This window comes from Monodon monoceros, unplaced genomic scaffold (assembly GCF_005190385.1).
Source record: "Monodon monoceros isolate NGI ecotype Baffin Bay Population unplaced genomic scaffold, NGI_Narwhal_1 Super_Scaffold_18, whole genome shotgun sequence".
Taxonomy (NCBI): Eukaryota; Metazoa; Chordata; class Mammalia; order Artiodactyla; family Monodontidae; genus Monodon; species Monodon monoceros.
In genome coordinates this window covers 69,603,459-69,620,541 of record NW_021703774.1, presented here as the reverse complement: position 1 = coordinate 69,620,541, position 17,083 = coordinate 69,603,459, and the positions used below count along the sequence as shown (strand labels likewise).

The 17,083-nt window shown below is 36.8% G+C and overlaps 1 protein-coding gene across 1 annotated transcript in view; it reads right to left on the bottom strand.

Annotated features, from left to right (window-relative positions):
* Positions 1-17,083, bottom strand: part of ASH1L (ASH1 like histone lysine methyltransferase) — a 214,098-nt gene that overhangs the window by 175,089 nt on the left and 21,926 nt on the right. Inside the window, 1 exon segment of the mRNA XM_029227664.1 lies at positions 12,419-12,939. Within this exon segment, the coding sequence (XP_029083497.1) occupies positions 12,419-12,838 (420 nt within the window). The 5' untranslated portion in view covers positions 12,839-12,939.

The window sequence follows — 17,083 nt, the reverse complement described above, 5'->3', positions numbered from 1 at the left end:
CCGAACATCACCCTGTTACCTTATCACCAACCAATCAGAGGAAAGTCTGTGAGCTGCTCATTCTCCTTGCTTGGGGCCCTGCAAATAAACGCTTACTTTGTTGCAAACACCTGCTGAGTTTGGCTTTCTGGTGGGCACAGAGCCCTTGCTTGGTAACAATCTGGTATCACCTTTAAGTGGATGAGTCACTAAGATGTGCTAAATGCATTCAAAAGGTATTTGACTACTAAAAATGTTTTCTTAAACTAAGAGCCTAATGTGGGGTTGTTTTTAAATGAAGATAACATAGACAACTTAGTTCACCACTCTGTGTTGTGACAAAATACTTAAAGAAAAGTTTTTGTTTGACCTATTATAAGGGTAGTAACCAAAGTTGTGCCTTACCAGGAAATTCATGAAACAGCCACAAGTCATAGCATTACTACCAATAATACTTACTTCTTAAAATTAACTAACTATAGGTTGTTTTGAAAAGACCTAAAAGTTTTAACATAAACTTTCGGTAAATGAAAGAAGAGAAAATATTTATGAGTAGTTCAGTTATGAAAGTTATGTGTACAAGCACCATTTTAGGACTAGGCAAACATATTCTCTTATCCCCAAGCTATATTTTAAGGGCAGTATTTTTGGTGGTGGTGGTAGTATTTGTTTTATGCTTACAGATATAAACCCACAGTCCATAATCTTACTGAACTTTTTTTTGGCTGCGTTGGGTCTTCGTTGTGGCACGTGGACTTTTCTCTAGTTGTGGCAAGTGGGGGCTACTCTTCGTTGCGGTGCACGGGCTTCTCATTGTGGTGGCTTCTCTTGTTGCAGAGCACAGGCTCTAGGTGTGCAGGCTTCAGTAGTTGCAGCATGTGGGCTCAGCAGTTGTGGCATGTGGGCCCTAGAGCGCACAGGCTCAGTAGTTGTGGTGCACGCGCTTAGTTGCTCTGCAGCATGTGGGATCTCCCCGGACCAGGGCTTGAACCCATGTCCCCTACATTGGCAGGTGGATTCTTAATCACTGCCCCACCAGGGAAGTCCCTTACTGAACCATTTTTAAGGCATGTTCCATGTTGATCATGAAATGCAAAAACTAAAAAAAGGTTACCTTGACACTTAAGGAGCATTCACTTGTCAAAGAAAGACAAATTAATAATTACAATATAATGTGATATGTGTTAAAAACAGAGAAATATATGCAATGGAAGCAGAGAGGTTAGAGTAACTAACTCTGCCTGCAAGGATTCAGGAAACATTCAAAGAATTGGGTGAGGGCTTCCCTGGTGGCGCAGTGGTTGAGAGTCCGCCTGCCAATGCAGGGGACACGGGTTCATGCCCCGGTCTGGGAGGATCCCACATGCCATGGAGCGGCTGGGCCCGTGAGCCATGGCTGCTGAGCCTGTGCGTCCGGAGCCTGTGCTCCGCAATGGGAGAGGCCGCAACAGTGAGAGGCCCGCGTATCGCAAAAAAAAATAAAAAAGAAAAAGAATTGGGTGACATCTGAGCTAACTCTTTCCACTCCCTCATCCTACTTCCTCTCTCTACTGTATACTGAAACTTCTTTCTTTTTGCTTGTTATTTAGGAACTTAGTAACCTTAAATTTATTCTTCTAATTGCTCATCTTTATCTTCGAAGCTGAAACAGAAGGAAAAAATGTCACCAAGTATGCCTAGGAAAATTTCTACTTGTTTGAGAATTCCTAACGGTCATAATTACCAAACAAGAGAAGTTACCAAGCTCCCCTGCCTTTGGCTTATAATTTTCAGTATCTACCTGTGATTTCTTCAGCAGTCTTCTGTAACTCCCTACCCATGCAATCAAGGGCTAGACAAGGAAGTACAAGATAATCACACTCAGCAATTCTGCCAAAAAATGAAAAGGTGGGGTTCAGAAGCAGGTTCCATCTTGTTTCACTGTTTTTACTGTGAAGATTACTACTGAATCCTGCAGTTATTAGGATCGTCTTTTTGCCTTCACATATATACTCAGATGTTAGTAATTCTATGTAGCTTGGCTAAAAACAGCTAAAATATTCTCATATATATACTTACCATCTGTGAGTTTTTGTCAAAATGCTTTTGTGCACCTCCTAAACTCTGACTTCCTAATATAGTAGCAGAACTTTATTGCAAGCATGTATACTTGACTTTGAAATGTTTTCCAAAAATGAAGGTAAAATATACATAGCAGATCAGGACTTGGCTGTTAAAAAATAAAGAGTAGAGGGCTTCCCTGGTGGCGCAGTGGTTGAGAGTCCACCTGCCGATGCAGGGGACATGGGTTCGTGCCCCGGTCCGGGAGGATCCCACATGCCGCGGAGTGGCTGGGCCCGTGAGCCATGGCCTCGGAGCCTGTGCTCCACAATGGGAGAGGCCACAGCAGTGAGAGGCCCGCGTACCGCAAAAAAAATAAAAATAAAATAAAAAGAGTAGAAAAAGACCAAATTTAACAGTTCAAAACCTATTTTGTTTAAAGAGTGAGTTCTCATCACTATTTCTCATTAACATTACTTATTTCTGACATCTTTGAGACATTACCTTCTTTTACTGATCGGTATTCTCTCAATTTAGCTAACAGATTTTGGAGAAACCAAAGCCTTTAGGAACACCATAAATCCAGCCTGGAGAAAAACTCATATTTATATTAAGGGGTTCCAAGGAAGCCACAGTTAATATGCAAACTATTGCCCCTTTCCCTGGTAGGTCTTTACCCAATCATATATACCTCTCTTAACATCTAACATTAGGCACTTGCTGGTGCAAAGTGATACTTATTTATAATGAAGAAGCAAAGGCTATATTAAATAGATCTTGTATGACACCTTCATATTTTTCCAGCTTTTAGCTGGGGGAGGGAAGAAGTTATCTTGCATACAACAAAAATTTCCCTTTCTTCTTGGAAGAGAATTCTTAATTGCTAGATTTTGAAATAGTTGGTTTCAAAAAAAAAATACACATATACCTTTAAACAGACCAACACCACCCAAGGGTCATTCTGAGCTTTGCCAGCTGTACCCTGAATCCTCAATGTACCTCACTTCCCTTCCCCCCTTAACAGTTAAATCCCTGCAACTCATCCTTAAACCTGATCTCTAATGCCATCTGCTGTTGCAGTTCTGTGTCCTCAAAAAGCTCTACCAATCTGCTCCAATATTATTCCTGCTTGACTTTCACTACTGTATGAAGACCAAGGTAGTTCACTATTAACAGATTTATAAAATAAAATTCAGGTACTATAACTTTAGTAATATTTAACATTACAGTTATAAATGATAGGGTTCCTACTTACTACAAGTAATCCTAAATTCTTCAAACAGAAAAACTTTCCCCAAAATCAATCATTTTAACTTTAAAATGTTTCCTCTTTCTAAGAGGAATACTAATATAAAACAGGATCACAAAACTTTAAAAACAAAGAAAAACTCCCACGAACAAATCGGTATGCTCATGCAATTTCTACTTTAAAATCTGATAGCAGTGGGGTTCCCTGGGTGCAGTGGTTAAGAATCCACCTGCCAATGCAAGGGACACGGGTTCAAGCCCTGGTCCAGGAAGATCCCACATGCCGCAGAGCAATTAAGCCTGTGCGCTACAACTACTGAGCGTGCACTCTAGAGCCCGTGAGCCACAACTGCCGGAGCCCGCACGCCTACAGCCCATGCTCCGAAACAAGAGAAGCCACCGCAATGAGAAGCCTGTGCACCACAAGGAAGAGTAGCCCCCACTCTCCGCAACTAGAGAAAGCCCGCGCCCAGCAACAAAGACCCAACTCAGCCATAAATAAATAAATAGATAGATAGATAGATAAATAAAATCTTATAGCATTTAAAACAACACTTTATGATTTTAAGGTTAAAACTTACTTTGTAAGTCAGATCAGAGAAAAAAACTTCAACCAAAAATCTGATACAAAGAAAAAGTAGACAAAAAGTGAAGTGGAGGTTCCCTAAATTTTTGAGTGCAATACGAAGAGGTGATAAATTCCCCACCTGTCTTCCATTCTTTATTATTTTCTTAGTACTCACCTACACTAAAGGACTGTCAAATTCTCGTTTTACAGCACAACTGACAAACAACTAGGAGACATGTTAAAACCGCCTTTGCCCTTTACTATTTACTTTGCCCCCAGAGTCCTTCTCTTTCTAGCAATTTCTAACAAAGATGTCAACATCTAATTTTAAATGAGTTCCTCTGTAAAGCTTTCCATGCATATTCTCCTGCTCATTACCTTCTCCCAACAATTCTGATTCCATAAACACTCCATATGTATTTCTATTATGGAAGTTATCATATTACATCATAATTACTCATTTACTGCACATGATAGGCACTCAAATATTTTATGGAGGAATAAATAAATAAAAGAATGTTATGAGTCTAGACAAGAGATTATGTTCAAAATTAAGTGATACAAAATGTGACCCTCCTTTGTGAAAAGTACAAAGTAAAATATTAGTCCTATGATTAGTTTTCTAAAGTGTAATAGACAAAATAAAAATACACACTTAAGGTAATGAAAATGTTCTGAAATTAGGCAGTGGTGATCGTTGCACACCTCTGTATGTAGCTAATATACTGAATATACTAAAAACCTCTCAACTGTACACTTTAAAAGAGTGAATTTTATGGTATTTGAATTGTATCTCAATTAAAATTATATACATTTTATCTAAAACCAGGCTAATCTAATATAGGGCACAATTTAAAGGAACTACTATATGCAGAAAACCTGATAAATTACTGCTGTTTAACAGGTATGCCAAGGAAAGAAAAGCCAAAACCTAAGTAATATCAAACTCATTTTTTTCCTCAACATTTCATTTCAAAACAATTGGAATTTGTGTGAAACAATTTAAAGACTGCTAGGCAAATTAACCATACGGAGCAAGAACAGAGATAACTGTTATTATCTGTATATTTTCTTACTAAAGAACCTACATTAATCTATCAGTTCTATAATTTAATAAAATCTTAGGCCAACAGACCTTAATTAGAATACTTGGATTCACTGAGGGTTTTAATAATTCTCCATAAAAATCACTTTACTGAAACTCAAAATTACATCTCCAAAGGACTGTTTCTTAAATAATCTATTAAGTCAGCACACTCATTTTTTTTCTAAACAGAAAACTATCTTTTGGCAGGGAAATTATAATTACAGCTGTAAATTTTAACACTGCCTCTTCTCCTTTTAAGTTGGTGTGTGATAAATACAAGTAAATATAATGACTTCCCTACTTTCACTTTCTAAAATACTGCAGTAAAAGAATGACTATACCATCCTGACAACTTATGAAATGACACAGACACAACATGAAGTTGCAAGACAGCCAAACGCAAATTTTTACAGGAAATTTAAAAGAAAATATGCCTTTCCACCATAGACAAAACAAAAATGAGACAGGAAAATCTATTTTAAAATTAATAATGAACGTATTTCTTATAAAACAATCAGGTGATTTCTACTCTAGCCATAAGACAGGCTAAATAGCATAAAGGTCCGTCTACTACAATAAAATAATTCAATCCAGCGTAAGATGCCAAGTTTGTTGCACTGTGGCCTCACAGGAAGTAAGAAAAATCTCCAAGGGTACCAAAAGAAAAGAAAACAGAAGGGTGATCTAAGTAGGCGTAGTTGCCCAGAGGGTAAACGAACCAATCCATGGCCTAGGGGTAAAATGGGGCTCTCCCCCAGGAAAGGTGTTACTAACACACCCTAATTCCTGGCAAAGCAAATTCAGAGCTTCTGAAGGAGGACCAATTAGGTTCCAAGTTCAACCACAGATAAAGATGAACAAAATATAAACTTTATAATCAATTGGACAAGTTCTAGAAAAAAGTTCTATTTTTATTAAAAATCACATAAAGCTTATAAACTAATAGGCAATAATGCAAGGAACACTCTTAAATATGAGTAATGAGGAAGGATTAACCCTACTAGATATGAAACATAATTAAAACTATTATGCTGGCAAATAGAGACCAATGACACAAAGTGGGAAATCAGACCAGACTCAAGTACACATGTAAATTCAGTGTATGGTAAAGGTAGTGTCTCAAATCTGAGGACTAAAAAAAACTTAATAAAAGGGTTGAGACAACTTGCAGCTATTTGGAAAAAGATAAACTTGGATCCACAACTCATATTACACATCATTATAAACTCCAAATGGATCAATTATTTATATATTTAAAATGAAACATAAGGGAATTCCCTAGCAGTCCAGTGGTTACAACTTGAGCTTTCACTGCTGTGGACCTGGGTTCAATCCCTGGCCGGGGAACTAAGATCTGCGGCCAAAAATAATAATAATGAAAAAATGAAACATTACAAAACTCCTATTACAAAATATAAGGAGATCTTTTATAAACTTAGAGTGAAGGCCCTTCTAGTTATATGTCAAATTCTAGAAGCCATAAAAGGAAAGATTAATTAAATTCAGTAAAAAACTAAAGACTTCTGCATGGCAAAATAAAAAATAAGCAAGGTCTAAAAACAAATGACAAACTGGAAAAAAAAATATTCATCACCCATATTCCAAAGGGCTAAAGAAGCTCTCTTAGTTTCATACAGGAAAATCCTCCACAATATGCTAACACACTATTTAAGCGGAAAAAACAATGACACAAAACAGTGTGTACAGTATAGTACCATTTATATTTTTAAATTGGGGGGGAAGAGATTACTTGCATTTGCTTGTATATATATATAATATATTTCTGGGAGATATCAAAAGCACTGATGTAGTTTTGTTCCTGGAAGCTTCTTTGCACCAATTTTGGTTCCAAACAACTTGCTCTTATTTATTTTCCAAGTAAGACAATTTCAATACACAGAACAGTTTTTCTTCATTTTGGTTGAGAAATGGTTGTTCTGCTTAGCTAGTTATCATAGTTAGCATGGGGTTGTCACATGATTGCCTAAAAGGAGACTCCAAAATGGATTTGAGGGGAGAGAAGGGTAATGATGGTAACAATGTTTCATTGTTTCCTTTTTTATCTTTTAAATTCTGAATCATAGGAGTGTATTACCTAATCAAAATAATAGTTGCTAGTCCAATATCCATACTCGTATACATTAAATTTTTTATATAAGTTTCCCATGTCCAAAGTATCTCTTGCTATCTTAATCAGTTTCTGAATTCAGAGAGCAAGTTCAGGGTGAGAGGGATGCCTGAAAATCTCTCAAAGACCTAAATGTAAGAGCCAGGACTGTAAAACCCTTAGAAGACAACATAGGGGAAAATCTTCATGATGTTAGATTTGGCAGTGATATCTTTGCTATGACACCAAAGCACTGGCAATAGAAAAAAGAAACAGACAAATTGGGGCTTCCCTGGTGGCGCAGTGGTTGAGAGTCCGCCTGCCGATGCAGGGGACACGGGTTTGTGCCCCAGTCCAGGAAGATCCCACATGCCGCGGAGCGGCTGGGCCCGTGAGCCATGGCTGCTGAGCCTGCGCGTCCGGAGCCTGTGCTCCGCAACGGGAGAGGCCACAACAGTGAGAGGCCCGCGTATCGCAAAAAAAAAAAACCACACACACAAAAAATCAAAACAAAAACAGACAAATTGGAGTTCATCAACACTGAAAACGTCTATGTATCAGGACACTATCAAGGGAGAGGAAAAAGACAACCCACAGAACGGGAAAAAAATATTAGCAACTCATATATCTAGACTATATCTAGAACCCTGAAAACTCAGCAACAACAACAAAAAATCCACAATTCAAAAGCAGTCAAAAGACTTAAACAGACATTTCTCCAAGGAAGATATACAAATAGTCAATAAGCTCAAGAAAAGATGCTCAACACCATTAGTCACCAGGGAAATGCAAAGTAAAACCACAGTGAGATACAACTTCATACCCCTTAGGATGGCTATTATTTAAAATACACATACATACACATATACACACACACACACAGAAAATAAAAAGCAGTGATGAGGATTTGGAGTAACTGAAACCCCCATGCATTGCTGGTGGGAATATGAAATGGTATAGCTGCTATGGAAAACAGTTTGGCAGTTCCTCAAAAAAATACAGACTTATCATAGGATCCAGCAATACTACTCCTAAGTATATTACCCAAAGGAATAGAATGCAGGAATTCAAACAGATGTCTGTACACCAATGTTCACTGCAGCATATTTTCCAATAGCCAAAATGTGGAAGCAATCCAAGTGTCCACAGATGATGAATGGATAAACACAAAGTGGTATAAACGTACAATGGAACATTATTCAGCCATAAAAAGTAGTTCTGGTATATGCTACAACATGGATGAACTTGAAGACATTATGCTAAGTGAAATAAGCCAGGCACAAAAGGACAAACATTGTATGATTCCACTTATATGAGGTACCTAGAATAGACAATTTCATAGAGACAGAAAGTAGATTATAGGTTACCAGAGGCTTAGTGGAGGGGCAATACAGAGTTATTGTTTAATGGTTACAGAATTTCTGTTTGGGGTGATAAGAAGGTTTTGGAATCAGATAGTGGGGATGGTTGCACAACACTGTGAATGGAATTAGTGATACTGAATTTACACTTAAAAATGACCAAAATGGCAAATTCTGTATTATTTTACAATTTTTAAAAAGTTAATAATGTAATATATCAAAAACCACTGAATTGTACAGTTTAAATGGATGGATGGTATGATATGTGAGTTATATATATCTCAATAAAGATATTTTAAAAAATACCCAGACATACTGAGTCAGAACCAATAAGAACGTATCAGGAATCTATACTTCTAATAAATATCTTACACATATATCTTGGTATATACTTGCAAGTATTCTGTAAGATAGTTTCTTAGAAGTGACAGTGTGGAATCAAGGAATTGTCCATTTTTAATTATGACAGATACAAGCAAACTACTCTCAAAAAGTACGGCATCTGGGACTTCCCTGGTGGCGCAGTGGTTAAGAATCCGCCTGCCAATGCAGGGGACATGGGTTTGAGCCCTGATCCGGGAAGATCCCACATGCCACGGAGCAACTAAGCCCTAGAGCCCGCGAGCCACAACTACTGAGCCCGCGTGCCACAACTACTGAAGCCCACGTGCCGCAACTACTGAAGCCCACGTGCCTAGAGCCCATGCTCCACAACAAAGACAAGCCACCGCAATGAGAAGCCCATGCACTGCAACAAAGAGTAGCCCCTGCTCACTGCAACTAGAGAAAGCTCGCGCACAGCAACGAAGACCCAACACAGCCAAAATTTAAAAAATAAAAAAAGTATGGTATCGGGACTTCCCTGGTAGTCCAACGGGTAAGACTCCGTGCTCCCAATGCAGGGGGCCTGGGTTCGATCCCTGGTCAGGGAACTAGATCCCACATGCATAGCGCCAACTAAGAGTCTGCATGGCACAACTAAGAAGTCCACATGCCGCAACTAAAAAAGACCCAACGTGCTGCAACTAAGACCAGGCGTGGAATGAATGAATGAATGAATGAATGTTCTTTTTTTTAAAGTACAGTATCAATATACTCCCCAACAACAGGACATGAGAGTGGTTGTTTCCCCTATATTCTTGCCAACACTGAATGTTATGACATTTTTTAGTTTTGCCAAAATGTAATACAGAAAGATAAATCTCAAAAGTAATGAAAAATAAACCAAATACATCTTAAACTTAAACAGTGCTGTATGTCAATTATATTGCAATAAAACTAGGGGAAAATACATTAAAAGAACCAAAAATCGGACCCTTAAAATCTATAACTTATATGACATGAAGAGCATCTAATACTTTTCAAAAAAATAAACTAAACTTTAAACTTTAGTTATTAACATGCCAGTTACTAAACTGTGGATTGAAATTTTTAAAAAATAAATGACATATTTGAATCACTCTAAATAATAGAATCCGTAAGTAAACTACTATAAATTTAACAATATGTCACATAATTCAAGAAACGGAAATTTTCATTTTTGAACCTGAACTTGAGTTCTGTCATTAAAAATTACATCAACAGTTATCAATGAGTTAGTACTAACCAGGATAGCAAATTATTTTTTCAGAGGGTCTTGTTTTTGTCCTCTGAACATTGTTGAAAGAAAAGTTTGATGAAGAAATAAAATATATGATCTATATTTCTATGTTTTTACTAGAAATTTAAGGCTTAATATTTGCTTTAAAAGCAGCACTGACGGACTTGCCTGGTGGTGCAGTGGTTAAGAATCCACCTGCCAATGCAGGGGACATGGGTTCAAGCCCTGGTCTGGGAAGATCCCACAGGCCACGGAGCAACTGAGCCCGTGAGCCACAACTACTGAGCCCGCGAGCCACAACTACTGAAGCTTGTGTGCCTAGAGCCCATGCTCTGCAACAACAGAAGCCACCACAATGAGAAGCCCACGCACCGCAAGAAGAGTAGCCCCTGCTCACCACAACTAGAGAAAGCCAGCGCACAGCAACAAAGACCCAACACAGCCATAAATAAATAAATAAATGAATAAATGAATGAATGAATGAATGCACGGACAAAAACCCAACTACTTTTTGAAGAATTGGGGGGAAATGTTTTGGTTGCTTTAAAATAAATAAAACAAAACTCCCAAGCTTTCTTAGACTACCAACATGCCTCATAACAGTGCATCTTTCTCTCCTTAGCCACTGATGCTTAATCTTTTTGGAGTCATGAACCCTTCAGAGAAGCTAGTAATAACTATGTAAAAACGCATCCAAACAAACACAAAATTCTTCACAGACCATCATATGCTGAGAGCAAGTACAGATAACCAAACCCTTCCAGAGATCCCTTGTAAAGCAATACCTTAGGCTGTAAAAAGAACATTCACAAGAATCTACCACATGCTAACTACTATATATAAATTTAATTCTTTTTTTAAATTGAAGTACAGTTGACTTACAATATTGTGTTCATTTCAGGTATACAGCAAACTGACTCAGTTTTTTTTTTTTAGATTATATTCCATTATAGGTTATTACAAGATATTGAATATAATTCCCTGCTCTATATAGTAAATCCTTATTGCTTATCTGCTTCATGTATAGTGGTTTGTATCTGTTAATCCCATACTCCTAATTTGTCCCTCTGTCCCTCTGTCTACCCTTTGGTAACCATAAATTTGTTTTCTATGTCTATGAGTCTGTTTCTGTTATATATAAAGATTCATTTATATTATTTTTAGATTCCACATATAAGTCATACCAAATAATATTTGTCTCTGTCTGACTTACTTCACTAAGTAAAATATTCTCTAGGTCTATCCATGTTGCTGCAAATGGCAATATTTATTTCTTTTTTATGGCTGAGTAATATTCCCCTGTGTGTGTATACGTGTGTGTGTATATATATATATAAAAGCATATATGTATATATGCATATATACACACACATCTACATACATACATATGTACACACTACATCTTCTTAAGCCAATCGTCTGTTGATTGGTACTTGGGTTGTATGTCTTGGCTACTGAAATTTAATTCTTTATATACCCATTTAATACAGGCATTAATAGCCCCATGTTATAAATGAGGAAACCACAGCTCAGTTAAGATAAACCAAATTGCCTGTGTACAGTTATTAAGCCAGGATTTGAATTTGGTTCTGACTCTGTAATTCATGCTCTTTCCATTGTTTATGAAGAACTAATTTAGAGGGCAGTAATATAGTCAACATCCTATGCTAAAGTAACTGTTGGAAAAATAAACACCTAACCCATTACCAACAGTGTTTTAAGTATACAGATAGCTTTCCTCAGGAACCACAAACTATATTCTGTTACAAATAATATAAGTGGGATATAAACTACTTATATATTAAGAATAAGTATGTATTGTGGATGAAATCCTTTCAGTACAAAACCTCATTATTAGCACTATTAAAAAAATACTATAGAAAGATTACTAAAGACAATCATCTCAAAGCCCTTTAAAAATTAGCTGTGCAAGACAAGCTCTAACATCGTCTCAAGTAAAAAGGTCTAGATAAAAATTTTTTAATCCACCTTTCGAAAATTCTTGAGGTCAGCAGGAATAGAACCATCCTGAAAGGTAGGTGGTTTTGTAATCATTTAACATCTTTAAGCCTCAGTTTCTTCTCTATTAATTTGTCTATAGTCACACTGTTAGTAAACAGGAGGGCAAGATTCAACTCTAGGTTTCCTAACTAAAAATCCAATCAATATTCTTTCCACTAGGCCATGTAGGAGCAGCAATCTGGATATACCCCATTTAAAATATTTGCCGTAATTTTACAAGTACATACATGGTTATACCATCACTCATATCTCTGACAAGCCTCAAGGCCTGTTTTGGCTCACTGTTTGGTAATAACATAAAAAGATTAAAATCAAAATTCCTAAAATATGTACGTAGGTTCTATAAAAATTAATAGAGAAATCCAAAGATTGTTAATCATCACATATTGTTGGGAATTCTACTTACCCGCTTTGAAGGACAGTGCTCATTCTTTTCATCTGTCATCTTCCCACTTTTAAGTGCTTTCCTTGGGTGCTTGATAGTTGTTTTTATGGCAGGTCGACATACATAGTTCTCCAAGTTCTTTGGAGGTTTTTTAGTTCTCTTAGCCTGAAGGCCAATTTTCAATTTTAAATTTCCCTCTGAAAAGTTTGTTTCTTTCACTGAAAACTGTTGCTGTGCATCAGTCAAACCATCATCTTTCCCTGCTTCGATGGTTCTTTCCCGATTCCACGTGCGAAGGTCCTCTTCCTCCTTTGTGTTGTTCTCTAGCTCTACTTCTCTCTTGCTGACCAGTGTACCAGTACTGATGGCAGAGGGACTCTTTCTTGAAAATCCTTCGGAATCAGAACCCAATCCTAACATAGCAGTATTTCTAGGGTCCATCACAAGTGTATGTTATTGCCAAGGAATCTTATGAAAATTTTACAGAACTGTGTTCCATAAAAAACAGGGATCTCCAAAACTGGCAACCAGCATCTCTTTCTCTGTAGGATAGACCATAACAAAAAATTTATCAGAACAGAGGCAATTATTAACATGAGAAGTGGGTATAGGGGGAGGAGAACAAGAAGATCAGGAAGAACCGAAAATCAGTTAAAATGCTTCAAAATGGATTTAAATTCATTTAGTTATATTTAAATTTCAGAATAAGTTTATTATTCTCCAGATATCATAAATAAGCTGTAGTGGTATGGTGCAAATCTATGTTTAAGATCCACTGTTCTAACTCAAGCAACAAGCTTCTGCAACTGACAGTAAAGCAAACACAGTCTAAGATAAAAATAATATATATTTTAACACTCCTCAGTTTCAAAGGAATGTGTTTCTTACATTTTAGTTAAATAAAATCAATTTCACTGAAGGTAAAGAACCACGTTTTGGGCTGGTTTCAGCACTCCAATATTATTTATAAGAGGTGGTAGACTTTTTAGGTTAGGACTCTTAGGCTGGAATTATCTCTATTGCTGGTTTACAATTCAACTCTGAATTCATTTACTCATTCATTCATTAAAAAGTATTTCTAAACACCTATCATGTGCCAGGCACTGTGCAACACCCTGGAAATACAGTATTCAACAAAACAGATCCAGTTCCTAAATTTACAAGCCTTATACTCTAGTGAGAAAGACAAACATTAAATAATTATATAAATGATTTAGAACAACTGTTATAAAAACTCTAAAAAGCAGAAATGTATTTTCACACGTTTTCCCAATAGCAAATAGTCAGCGGTCATGCTTCAATCTCCCAAATCTATAAATTATTTTAAAACCAGAACGTAGATTTATTATTTTACAATAGTTTGTACACCTTAACAGAGAATCTGAATAATCCACACAGGGCAACCCCCTTCTCATAAATAAAGATCCTCAGGAAACCGTATAGGATTGGCATATAATCTAGTGACTAGAGAATATAAAACCAAAACAAAATAATTCACTCTTCTTGAGGACTGACAGACTAGCCTTTATTTCAAGCATATATCCAAATCAAGATCCAGGACCAGTATCTGGAAAAAAAAAGAACATCCTATCCCTTAGAAAGTTCCATTTACGCAGTAGAATATCTTATAGTTTAAACTATGTGCCTTAAGACTTTTCTTTCCAACAAGATTATAAGAGTTTCAAAGGCAAAGATCATATGATACAACTTTTACAACTCCTACAAGAAATGTAAGTAGAATGCATAGCCCCATGACTGGCACTCAGCAAGGCTCAATAGAAGGTGCCGACGATTTTATTAGCAGTGCTAGCAGCATTTTAAGTAGTTACTCAACAAATACTGGCCAACTGACTAAAGTGTATTCCTATTCATTCACACAAACAGCTGAAAGAGTAATTTTCAAATCAACTGCATATGACAATTATTCTTGTTGTCTACCACTTCATATATTAACACTTCACAATAGCATTCAAGGCTCTTCATAATCTGGCTCTAACTTCTCAAACTAATCTTTCCTTACTTCCCAACACACATCCTCTATGATTTAGTCAATTCAGTTTTCTTCAACTTCCCTGGTGCTCCAGTGGCTAAGACTCCAAGCTCCCAATGCAGGGGCCCCGGGTTTGATCCCTGGTCAGGGAGCTAGATCCCACATGCTGCAACTAAGAGTTCGCATACCTCAACAAAGATCCCGCGTGCCACAACTAAGACCCCACACAGCGAAATAAATAAATATTTTTTAAAAATTCTGTTTTCTTTACTGTCCCTAACAAATCATGTTCATTTCTGCTTCTGTGCCATGTGCTTTCTTTCCTTTAAAAGTACAGAGTCCTATCTTCCCCATGATGTGTTCACATCCTGAAATTCAAAACTCTGAAAATCAAAAGTTTTCTTGTAACACCCTAGTGACAAAATGTGACCTGACCTGATCTGGATCCATTTTGGTCTTAATTACCACAATTTCTATGAACAGTCATACACTTCAGTGCAGAAGTACTAAAGTGTTTGATTAAGGAGTCTTCTTTGCCAGTTCTTCTTTTTCTCCCCTAACTCTATAAACACTCTGGAGTGCCCCCAGGGCGTGCTCTTTCCTTTTCTATCTACACTAACTTCCTAAATGACCAGATCCAGTCTTTTGAATTTAAATGCCATCTAACACAGATGATTCAAAAATTTCTATCTCCAGACAGAGAACAGCTGAGACCCCTCCTGGAACTCCAGATTCATATATTTAAATGCCTACTTGACACGCTGACTAGATAGTTAATAATTAGGCACTTCAAGCTTAACATGTCCAAAGTCAATTCACCTTCGCCAAGCTCCCCAAATCTGTTCTTCCCACAGGCTTACTCATCTCAATAAATGAAACTCCAACTAGAAATATTTAGACCAAAAATTTTGAATCATCTGTGATTCCTTTCTTTTTCTAATGCCCCATATGTCCACTCGGTCAGAAAAGTCTTCTTTACCTTCAAAATATATGTGGAACCTATTTCTCACTAATTTGACAGCTACCAATCAGATCCAACTGATAATATCTGCCCTGTACTATTTATTTCAATAACCTCCTGACTGGTTCCTCGTTTCAGCCTTTGTATCTCTTTATAGTCTTCTCAACTCAACAGCAGGATAATCTTTTTAAAGCCTGTATCATATCATGTCACTCCTCTGCTCAAAAACCCTTTCAATGGCTTCCCATTTTACTCAAAGTAAAAGCCAAAGTCTTTACAATGGTCTAAATTCCCTACAATCCCCTCTACTTCTCTTCCATCTCCTACCAGTCTCCCCACTTAGCTCCAAGAAGGGGGAGAGGGGCACAGGTACTCTCCTGTTTTTCAAAGTCAACGAAAATACTCCTACCTAAGGGCCTTTGCACTTATTATTCTACCTGATTAGAAAACCCTTTCCCCAGATCACTGCATGGTTTGCTCTGTCACTTCCATCATGTCTTTGCCTAAATATAACTTATAGAAGAGGCATTCCCTTTACAAAATAGAAAAACACCCATCCCACCTCTTCTCACACTCATCCTGTTTTATTTCTCCTGTGCTCTTTTCACCATCTGCTGTACAATATATTTATTGTCTACACGCTTCCATTGGAATGTAAAGTTCACATGGAAGTGGATTTTTGTCAATTTGGTTCAACGTACTATTCTATCATCAAGAACGGTACCTGGCACATAGGTGGTAGTCAATAAATATTTAAATTAACTCCATGCCTTATGTGGGTTACATGTTATTGGCTTCAATTTATTCCTTTTCTAGTTTTTTCCCTCCTCTTTCTTGTTTCTTAAATTCAAATGCCCATCCAGGGTTTCGTGTTACTAATGGTGAACTGATGGACCTGCCAAATATCTTATTGGTTAGTTATTAAAATAAATCCTTTTTGGAATAAAAACAAATAATAATTTATACAAAAACAACTACTTTTACATACACTACTCACAAGTACACACATTTTAAAATTTCCCTATAATTTTTGATTTTCATAATGAAAGAATTACAGAAGTCTTAATGTATATTTATAAATATATAAAGTAGAATTTCTGTATTTCTTCCAAAGAACTCAAAGCATTTTTTACCAGCACTTACTCACTCTCAAAACATTCCAGAGAAGGGTTTGGAGAGCATGATTCTCTTCATTTTAAAAATGGAAAAAACTGAAACCAAGTGACACAGATTATTAAATAATAGCAGAGTATCAATAAACTGAAAAGGAAATTAATTTGAAAATATTGATCACTACCCTAGAAATGTATGTAGGAATAGAGAACTATTACGTTTCCTTAACTTGATCAAGGAGAAAAAAGAATAGTATCCTTTGGGCATATTCTGTGAATCCACTTAGGCAGTAAGACTGGAAAATCATGATTGGCAAACTCCACATACCAAATTTAAGTGTTTCTAGTAAAGATAAATCCAAGTTCTGAAGATACTTCACAACAAAGAATGCTTTTATCTACTAAATGTAAACTGCCTGAAAAGCAGTCCCTACAGCAGCTGCCAGACGTTGTTTTTGAATTTTCAAAGCAATGTTCTTTGTGAATGATATTCTTTCAGCTTTTGGAAAGATACATGTATACAATCTAGGTCTTCCATCCAGGGGCAAGGATGCTATGTTGTTACACAACTTATTCTGGTTCCTACTACAATACATTCAATTTAAAACACAGTTGCAAGGAGA